General features: G+C 53.5%; 1 protein-coding gene across 8 annotated transcripts in view; it reads left to right on the top strand.

Moving 5' to 3' along the window:
* The first annotated feature begins 1,429 nt into the window (after positions 1-1,429).
* The window catches only part of CADM1 (cell adhesion molecule 1), a 139,474-nt gene continuing 130,320 nt past the window's right edge, over positions 1,430-10,583 (top strand). For all 8 annotated transcript variants that reach the window (XM_061368317.1, XM_061368316.1, XM_061368314.1 and 5 more), the window contains exon 1: positions 1,430-1,556. In XM_061368317.1, coding sequence (XP_061224301.1) covers positions 1,445-1,556 — 112 coding nt within the window. In that variant the 5' untranslated portion in view covers positions 1,430-1,444. The remainder of the gene's footprint in view (positions 1,557-10,583) is intronic.

Here is a 10,583-nt window from a genome sequence, read left to right as displayed (position 1 = left end):
TTGCATCCTTCCTTCGGGTTTGGGTGTGCGTTTGGGGGGGTTTCCCTTCTCCTCCGCATTCTGCAAGGGGAAGAGATTACAAAAAACAAGAGGGAAGGGGGGAAAAAATCTGTCCCTTCCCCCTGCCTCCCATCTGTTGTTTAATCACCAGCTGTTTGTCCTTAAGCTTGGATTACAACCTCTTTGCCTGCCTGCTCCGTGCACTACGGCGCGCAGTGGGGCTGCTGCTGCATCTCGGTGCTGCATTATGCATGCACTGCTGGTGGGAAGAGCATCAGCATTAAAACCTGGGGGAGGCTCCAGCCCCTCGCTGTGTCTCTGCAGAGACACTAATCCCTTCTCTCTGTGCTCCTTGGTGCCCGGCGTGCAGAGCAGTGTCCTGTCCCAGTCAGGCTATGGAGCTGAGCAGGGCTTTGTGCCCTCGGATGCTCCTCCTGGCTCTCCAGAGGGAGCTGTGATGGGCAGAGGACGTAATGGTGCTTGATGGAGTAAGGAGCCAAGAGTGACGCTGGGATTTTAGGATGGGTGCCAGCTCTGCCTCCATCTAGAAGAGCTGTAGGAGAAGTCAGCATAAAACCTAGGGATTGCTTAACAAGCTCTTTAGTGCTACTGAATGTGCTGAGCTCATCCCAGGAATCTGTGGGTGCCAAGGCTCACTTACTGATGGATTTAATACAGTAGGATGGGGAGCCATTGGTCTATTCCCTCTGCTTCCCATGTTCCCTTGGTCCCATGACCAGCCCTGTGCTGCCTTAAGGGATGAGGCATTGTGCACTGGTGCACGGCTGGGCATTGATTGACTTCACCCTGAGTCTGTGCTCACATCAAAACTAAGGTGGGGGGACATGGGGAAGGTTTTGGGGACCCTCCTGTGTGGGACACTGGCACTGAACACAGTGTTAGCTACGTTCTGTTATGGCGGGGCAGGAGAGGAGGAATGGACTCCCTTGGTTTGGAGCAAACCATACAGGAGTGCTGTATGGTTGAGTTCTGGACTGAAGGCTGGCAGGCTTGGCACATGGCTTAGGGCAGGATGGGCTCCAGTGCAGCCCTGACCAGCTCAGATGGTGATGGGAATGTCTGGAAAAGGGGCAAACACGCCTTGTTCTTGGTGCTCACCGCAGCCCTGTGACCTCAGGGTAACCTGCCTCCCTGTGCTGTGGGCCAAGGCTCCGAGCAGGGCTCCTCATCTCAGATTTCCTGGGAAACCCAACGATGCGAGCGTAAGGAGCTCTCTGGAGCCAGGCAGGACATATGATCCTTGGTTAATGCCTCACCAGAAGACGGGAGCCTCATTACACGAGGGCTAATCATTTACAAGCTATAGGTTTAGATGTGTGGCTTGAAGTCCATTACTTCATGCCGCGGGTATGCGCTCTGGTTTCCTGGCTCAGGGGCGGTGGCGTTGCCTCAGCCTTGTCCCCCTGTGCGGAGGAGGCTGGCGATGGAGCGTGCATCAGAGTGCTGCAGGGGCTCTGTGCCGCTGGTGCTGTCTGGTAACCAGCACTGTCAGTCTCTGGAAAGAAAAATGACATTGCAGCGCGCCTGCGAGCGTGGTGAGTCTCAAGGCGCTTGAGCTTTTAGAAGCATCTGTCCTTTGGCTTCTGCGTGTGTGAAAGGGCATAAACGAGTGGAAACCTCAGCCTTTGACTGGCAGCAGGGCTCTGGGATGGGACCCAGGAGAAGCCTGCTGTGTGCTCCATGCTGGGCTTCACCCAGGCAGGAGGGTCTCAGTCTGGCCCCACTTGCTTCACAGCATTCTCCTCTTCCTCCTTCCCTGCTCCTCTCCCGTGCCTCAGAGCTCGGTCCCTCTGCTTGCCTCTATGTTTCCCCTTCGAAGCAGCTATTGATTTTCCTGACTAATGCGCCCGGCTGCATTGTGCACCACACACCAAACAAAACAAAGAGAACTCCATCAGCCACTTAAAAAAACCAAACCAAGCCCACCGCTTGCCATTATAGGCTGGGCAGATCACACAGTTACAACTTGAATGTCTTCCCATTGACCCGCAGCGCTCAGTTAAAATGATGGGAGCGGTGCAAACACAGGCTGGGGATGCAGGCTCGGGAGAGCTCTTCCCTTACATAAGAACACTTTGCTTTTCTCTTTCGTGTTACCTACAAATGAGAATGAAATGCTGCTCTCCTCCGCTCTGCGCAGCGTTGTTCCAAGCGTGTGAGCGCTCGGCTCCCTTTTCCCTTAGCTAATAAGTAACCATGAGGAGGTTTGTGGCCTTGTTGGGTTATATTTAGCCCAGAAAACACTCTGTTTCTCCTCTCTCCTCCTCCCCCTGCCTCTTTCAGTAAAATGCTTTCTGAGATTTATTTGTAAGCCTGTAAATACAGAGTAAATAGCTTTAATTTACCAGGCTACTGTAAGAAACTGTATCTGCAAGCAGGAATTCCATCAGCCCCTGCTGAGTGAAGTGTCTGCGGATGCTGGATGCTCAGATCTTTCCCTCCTCCCCCCCGGTTCCCAAGGAGGAAACTGCTTCCTCGCCTTCTGCTGCTCCCTTGTAGAGGCTCTGGGTGCTGTCAGCATGGGTCAGATGCTTGGTACCAAATGTGCAAAGGGCCTCTGTGACCCTGAGAAGGGGAAGGTTATGAGCTGGTCCCGATGACGCTGGTGAGGGCATCTCGCTGCCTGTTGCCAGCCCACACCCTGGGAGAGGCTGTTCCCGTGCTTCCTTAGGGCTCTGGGAAGGGTCTGGGAAAGGCTTGGCAGGGAGGGCTCGGTGCTGGACTCATTCTGTGAACAGCGTCTCCGCAGAGCTGTGGCCAAGCAGCTGGCATGAGGATGAGGCAGCATCTGGTTGGGGGTAGGATGGAGAAGGGAAGATGGTTGTGTCGGCTCTGGCTGCTTTGCATGGCTCTGACAGCGAGTGCTGTTCTCTTCTGTGGTCATAGCAACTTGGAAATGAATTTTGCTTACTTTGAATGTGAAGTGTTTGCAGTTCCCGTGCGAGTTGTCCTCTCCAGCGCCCGTCTCAATGACCATGCTATGGTCGCAGTGTGTCTGGTGGCAGGGCAGAGGAGGAGTAAATCCTGCCACTGCTCAGGGCTGGGGTTTACAACGGGAGCGCGGGGGCTGATCTGTGAGGAGGGGTGAGGGGATGCCCTGCTTAATGCAGCTTGTCCCTGGGGCGGCCTCTCCACCAATACACCTGCCTGCCTATGCCCGCTTGCCTGGGAGAAGAGCCAGTTTCTCACAATTCCAGTCTCCCTTATTCAAGCCTCTGGATATGGATCTGCAGGATGGAGGAGCCCCTTCTCCATCCTTTCCCTCTCCCATGCTGCAGTGAACAAATGCCATGGGAGGCTGTTCTCCATGGGCCATCAGCAGCTGCCCCCATGTCCCCGGGAGCAGAAACTGATGACACCGATCTCCTGCCGGGGTGCAAGCAGGGCACCATTTTTCCTAATTAGTCATGATGTCTTGCCCATCACAGGAATAAATAGCAAGCTTTCCCTGAGGATGTGAGATGAGAAGCACTATTTATCGTTCCTCTCAGAGGAAGCTGACAACATGACAGGTGAAATATCAGGAATAATTAAGAAAAATAAGGGCTTATGTACTTTATTGCACCACCAGCAGGGATGGATTGCCAGCATCCTCCTGTGGGCCCCACCCTGCCATCAGCTGCACATCCCTGGTTTCTGGGCTGTGCTCCTGTGCTTGTGGGGTGCCTCTCACTGGGGTCCTGCCCAATATCGACCAGCCCAGCAGCACCCGGTGCTGCTCCTGTCTCCTGGCTCTAGCAGCTTGAAGGCACCGAAGGTGCCTGTTTGATGCAGGCTTGCAGTTGGAGTCCTGGCTCTAAAATATGAACATGTTGGGTAGCAAATGTGTGTTCAGTAACTACTATTTGAGCTCTTTGTCCTCGAGAGAGGGAAAGGGAAACCCATAACTTGTGTATGACTTTGGGGGTTTTAGACTTTGTAAGCTGCTGACTTGATGGAGGTGGATGGAAGCAGAGCCCTCAGGGATGTGTGGAGCTGACCACCCCTGTTCTGCCCTTGGCTGTGTTTGGGAGAGCATCCCCTGGCCGGGAGCTGGAGTTTGCCGTGCTGCGTCCATGGAATTGATGATGGATGTTGTGCTGGGGATGGGGATGGCTCTGGTGACCTGGTTTTCCATTGCTGCATTACCCTGGCCCCCGGGGGCACCCCAGGTCCATGCGGGTTAATGCTGGGCTCTGTATCCTTGCTGGGAATTGAGTTAAACTGCAGCCCGCCCGCACTGGGAGCTGTTTGCTTATGAGGCAGGGCAGCTGGGAGCTCAGAGCTGTATCAGCTCCAGCAATGTGAAAACCTGATTACAGCGAGTGTCACCGGGCAGCTCGTAACTCTTCCCCGGCAGCCCCGGCCTCACCTGACAGCACAATAGATCTCCTGGATGCATCTTGCACCCGAATAAAATGCCCAGTCAAAAGTGCTTGAAATCCCTCAGGTTTGCCCTTCGCTAATCCTGCCTCTCGCTGTCGGGAGCAGCCTCCTGCAGCCCGGGCAGCAGCGTTCCCATGGGTGGTCACTAAACCAGCCCTAGGAGAAAGGAGAGCTCTGTGCAGTCCTCATCTCGTCCCCTTTGACCGCGTGCTGCGAGTCGCTGGCACTGCTTTGGGGATGGTGAAAGGGACCCTTTGTTGGGGGCAGGAGGAAGCCAGCAGCAAACAGCTCCCAGACGGGCAGTGCTGCTCCAGGGGCATTTATATTTAGCTCGCTTGCGGCATGGGCCCTTCAATTTATGCTCATGCTTTTGTCCCTTTAAGCACCAGCACCGAGAAGGAGACCAGCCAGGAGCAGGCAGCTGCTTCTCGGAGGTGAGGGTATTTTTAACACAATGCCCAAGGAAAAAGGAATCTGCTTCCTCCATCCTTCAGTCCAACCCAGCGCTGCGAAGGACTCTGAAATCAAAGCTTCTGTGCGGAGTGCTGGGAGCCAAATCTCACACAAAAGCTGAGGATGTGCATTGGGAAACAAAGGGAGAAGCTCATCCCGGCTGGGTGGCTGCTGTGCCTCGCTCCTGAAGGCGAGGGAGACAGGGACATCAATTTAAAGCAGGCAGGATTGCTGGGATCCCAGCCCAGCGCACCGAGCGGGTGAGGCTGAGCCACAATGAGAGCCAGGCCCTGCCAAAATTAACACTGGCTTTTGTTCTTGCAAGTATTTACAGAGCGCCGTAGTACCTTGTGCCACAAGTGTTCCCTGAGGCTTTGCAATGGCAAAGAGCATCCAGAGCGGGCTTTGCATCCTCTGCGAGATGCTGCTCTGGAGCCTGACCTCAGCATCTCGCAGCTTCCCCATCCTGCCAAGGAAAGGCTCTATTCTCCCCTTCGCTACCTTGAAAATGTTGGCCTGCTTCATCAGTAGCTGGCTGGTATCAAGTCCAGCAAGCCTGGAGTTTTAACTGTGCGGCTCCTCAATTCTCCAAGCAAATAAGCCCACATAAGACCCAGACCTTTGAAGCCAATTGTAATTTAATACAGCTTAAACGGTAAACATCGAACAGTTGCAAAGGAAATATGATCAAAGCCATTGATCTTTTTGTAGTGACACAGTGTCTTTTTGAATCATTTCCAATAATGAGAAAATGCGAGGAAATGGAAACCTGCTTGCAGACATAATGGTCAAATAAATAATTAGCAAGGCGCTTGGTTAAGCTCTGTGTATGGAGAAGCAAGAGGCTGCTGATGGTCAGGTGAAAATGCTTGACTAAGCATCTTTTTGGGGGTAAATTGGGACAGAAAAAATCACTCTGGGCAGCATGGGAGATGGATTTGTGCCAGTGGAAGAGCAGGATGCTCTTGTGGAGAACAAACAACCTTTTCCAAGCAGCATCAATCCAGTGCTACATGTTTTCCATGGCACAGCTTGCGTTTCTGGTCTGTGGGTTAATTCTGAAGCACTGATGTGCTGGTCTGTGCCGCATTTAGAGCCTGAAGTAGTTCCGAGAGGTTGTTGAGGGTATTTACACCTCCAGCATAGGGAGCCTGGGCAGCACTGATGGGTTCAGGATGTCCTGCCCCAGGAAGTGAAGTGGGGCTGCTTGATGCCTGGTCTCTGTCTGGCTGCTGTGTCCCTTCCCCAGGCACCCATCTATCCTTATCCCGTGCTCCAGCTCAGGGAGCAATGCTCAACACGACACAGTGCTGAACTGCTCTGTCTCGCAAATACTTTTTCCTAATGGAAGCATCTCAGGAAACGAGTATTTGGCCGTTTCCGTTAAGGAACATGTTTGTAGTTGAATTTAATGCGTGCTGTCCGTGATGCCATATCAGAGGATAGTTTTAGAGCACCATTAGTGTCGTGCTGACTCCCTCTCTTCATTTTGAAAGGGCAAAGCACGCCAGTGAAGAGCTTCAAGAAATAGAAGCAATTTGTTACCACTTCACTGCGAGTACGCGGAGAGGAGATGCTCTGGTTCATGCTGAGCTCAGCACAGCACGGCTTGTGCCGTTCCTGTGCTTTCACTGGGGTCCTGCTTCCTCTGGGAGTCCTACACAGGCTGCTGTAGGGCTGGGGACCCCAAGCCCTTGGTGCCTGCTGCTCTGTGAGCATCGATGCCGTGTGCTGCACTGTGGTTGCAGCTCGTCCAAAAGGCTCTGTGGCCCAGAGCACTGATCCTGCCCATTAGGCTGCACTGGGAGCAAATAAATGGTTTCTGGTTTGCTTTCTGTTAGGTCCAGGAGAGGGACTTTTGTTTCTAGGCTGGAAACTGCAGGTGTAGGGCATTGGATGCCATTGTGCTTGTGCAACACGGGGTGTGATGCTCTGTAATGTTCCACTTGTGGCAGGTGAAAGGATTTAGTGGCACGCATGAGAATTACAAATGGAGGGCAAGAAAGTGAGGTTTCTGCTTTCCCCTGTGTGCACAATACCTGCCTGGCTATGGGTGCTGCCAAGGCTTCTGGTCTTCCCAGCAGGCATGTCCAGCGGGATGCTCGTCCACATTCCCACACATTCAGGTTTGTCTGGATTTCCACGTGTGGCCCCGCTGGCTTTTGGGTGTTGGTATTTGAGTGGGTCTCAGGGCTGCTGCTCGAAGAGCAAAAAGAGGGTGGCTGAAACATCAGGATGTGGCAGATAATGCTGCCAGTCACATCGGGGCAATGCTGCTGCTCGGGGCAGGAAGCCACCGGTTATTGTTAGTACCAGGACCAGGCTCTCAGTGATGTCCTCAGAACACAGCGCGCTCTTCCCCGGCCCTTCAGACAGCAGTGAAAAGGCTTTCATGTTCCGCGGGGGAGGAGAGCACAATTTGTGGTGACCCGGCTCTGGCTGGTATTTGAAAGGTCACTTTGAGTGCCATGCTATCGGAGCCCATTGATTGCACAAACCCCTCCTCCCCAGCGCTGTGCGGCAGGGGAGAGGGAGCAAAAATAGCTCTGGCAGCATCATTGTTTAAAACCAACAAAGAGGCTCTGAAAGGCTCCCTGCTCGCCGCTGTCAATAGCCACAGCAAGGGCACCGGCTGCGCTGCTCTGTGCTGCTCTGTGCCACGAGAGGAGCCCCGGCTCGGCCACGCTGCCATGGGCACGGCCTGGAGGTGCTGGGCTGGTGCTGAGGGTGGTTGGGGCGCACCGCAGGGTGGGCAGCTCCTCATCGCGGGCAGGCGGGCACTGGAGCCCTCAGCAGATCCATGGCTGTGTGCGCTGATGGGCAGCGCCTGTGTGCGCCCCTCTAATGCCACATGGAAATAGATGATCTTGATGTCCCTTCCAACCCAATGCTTTGTGTGGTCTGATTCTATGTCCTGCAAAGGGCCATGAGCCCGGATCATGCTGTGGACACTGCCTGCTCTTGCAGCAGTGACCCTGTAAACCAGAACAGAGTCTGCAGGGCCTCACCCTCAGCCATGGCTAAAGCATTACCTTGAAAGCATCCTGGTCTGGCAGAAACAAAGTGTCTGGAAGAGTCCAGCCCATTGTCAGCTCATTTGTGAGCATTAGTGAATGACCAGGAGCAAGAGCAGCACTCGCCTGCGTCCGTGCAGTCATCTGTCACGTAACAAGGGAAATATCGGCACGTTGTCATGTTCCAAACACTGCTGATCAATGTCTGGATATATAAAAAATAACAGTAGTAAAAGGCAGCCCTAAGGGAGCCTGGCAGTGGGGAACAGTGGAGGCAGCTCCTGCCCTCCAAGTGGGACCACATCGTGCCAGTGGTTGCGAGGCAGAGTGAGACCCTGCTCCTACCCTGAGCTGTTGGAGCACATGGGGCTGCATTCCCCATGAGCATTGTGGCTGGTGTTCAAAGTGAGAGGACAATGTTGCCTCACATGAATTGCTCCTCATGAGAGCTTATGGCATTTGCACTGGAAAGAAATGGGACGAGTTGAGCAGAGGAGGAGTGGATGCTTAACGAGAAGGGAGTTTCAGTGATAGAGACCTTGATGAAGCATCTCTGTCTGTGAAATGGGGCCAACAGCATCTGGGGGTGGTAAAGGCAGGTCAACGTCAGAGGCTGCTCTACTGTGCTAGTGGGAGCAGTGTGAGTGTGGTGGGTGGGAGAAGCCCACCAACTGCTCCCTGCTTTGTCTGCACATCCACAGTGAGCTGCAGAAGGCAGGGGGAGAGGGGAAGGGGAAGAGTTGTGCTTGTAACTGGGTTAGTGGGGAGGGAAGCAGGGAGCTGTGCTCAGCCCAGCAGAGAGATGAGGAGGCAGCAGCTCCTGGCCTTGGCACCTGGGTTGTGCTGAAAGAGCAGAGCTGACTCTTGTGGAGGTGTCACTGGAAAATGGTGTTTTCTGATTGACTCAGTAGGGAGGAGAAGAAAAGGATCTCAGTGATTGCAGTGAGTGATGGGAAACCCTTTGCTCCAGGCACCAGCCCAGATGGGTCCCAGACCATGAGGGAACACACAGGGAGGTGCCATTCCATGGGCTGTGTGCAGGAGGCACCAGGCAACACCACTCAATGGATTTACTCTTCCAGTTCCCCGCAGCTCACCCAAGCTATATAAGATATAAGCAAGGAGAGCAAGTTGAGGCACAGATTATAAAAGTGATGGATGTATGGAAAAAGGAGACGGTTGAAATTTACTTCAAAGCCTGGACCCAGAAATGACCCTCTTCCTTCTCCTCCTCCTCCTGCTCCGGATTTTTCCCATCTTGTGCAGAAAAATGCAGCTGGTCAGCTTGACAAGTGGAAACTGTAGCTTTGTCATTAATGCGCAGCGCTGAAACAATGATGTATGGCTGGCGATAGATCATGTTGGGTTTCCGGAGAGCAGGGAAGATGAAGGCATGAGACTAATTCATGATGCATGAACACATTGATCTTCCCAGCTCTGAAAATACAATGTAATGAACCCCTGCTAACAGATCATTTTTGTGCCGCTGCACTTCACTAATATCTAATGATTTCACCTTGCTCTGAGATAAAATATAATTGTATGGGAGTTCCAGCTTTGTTCTTTAATACTCGCGTAGACTTAACGAATTATGTTTTCCTCTGGAGCTGTCGGCAAGTTGAGACAAGCTTACAAAAGCCCTGCAATTACTGGGCTAGGATGCACCTTTAAACACGGCGTGTGCGGGTGTGCGTAGTGGTGTCTGCTGGGGATCCGGTGGTTCCATGTGCAGCCTGTGCATGTATGCTCTGAGGATGCTGAGGAGTGGGTGGCCATGCTCGGGGGTTACTGGGTCTCATCCATCCCATGAGGGAACAGCAATACCTGTAGATGCTGTCACTTGCAGCATCCCTGCTGGTGAGCTGAAAGCACAGCGAGCCTTTTGTTATTTCCAATGCTCCACAAGCCTTTTTCTCCATAAGCAAACGCTATCTCCCTTCCGAGCCCACTCTGATGCTTGCAGCCCTTTCTGACAGTAAACAAGAAGGCTGCTTCTCAGTGGAAAGTAGGGCAGGTGCAAAGGGGAGGACAGGTAACCACTGCCTGCTTCCTGGAGCTGCGGCGTTCTGGTTCTGGGGGCCGGTACAACCAGCGCGCATCCCTGTATCAGCAGTGGGGATGCTTCCAGCCGGGCTGTCAACACCTCCGGCAGCGCGACAGCCCCGGGCTGCCGCGTCTCGCTCCGAGCGACCCCAGCACAGCAGCGCTTGTCTTGGCATCTTATCTGCAGCCTCCTGTCTGCTGCGTTCGGCGCGGTGACGGGAGCGATCAGGGCGAGCGGGCAGCAAACTCCTGTTTGTTGCGCAGCATCTGCTGCAGTTGGGGTCCTGGCCCCTGGCTGCGGCTCCCGAGTGCTATCGCAGCGCGAGCAATGAGCAGGAGCCTGCAAATGTGAGCTGAAGGTGAAGATGTTTGGGGATTCTTCAAAGGCGAGCCTCACTGTTACAAAAGAAGTCAATGGAAATCTAACCGCTCTTGACAGCGAGAGCCGGAGTACTGCTGTTCCTCATTTGAAATTCCCTCTAGGCTAAGTAAGGCTTCTCCTTTCATGTGCGATGTTTGTATCCCTTCTGGGAGACCTTTCCTCTGTACCAGGCTTGGGTACGTGCCGTGTTGACAGATGATTAAGACATGAAGTCTCTTAAATCAGAGGAGCAGCCCAAGTTTTGCATTGCGGGCTCAGGTGTTTACCAATACCGTTTTTATCGTCTCAGCCTGACTTTGAGGTTT

This window comes from Neopsephotus bourkii, unplaced genomic scaffold (genome assembly GCF_033783945.1).
Source record: "Neopsephotus bourkii isolate Nb327-2 ecotype Australia unplaced genomic scaffold, CSIRO-AGI_Nbou_v1 NB_1433, whole genome shotgun sequence".
In the NCBI taxonomy this organism is placed as follows: domain Eukaryota; kingdom Metazoa; phylum Chordata; class Aves; order Psittaciformes; family Psittacidae; genus Neopsephotus; species Neopsephotus bourkii.
This window is presented reverse-complemented; position numbering and strand designations above follow the sequence as displayed.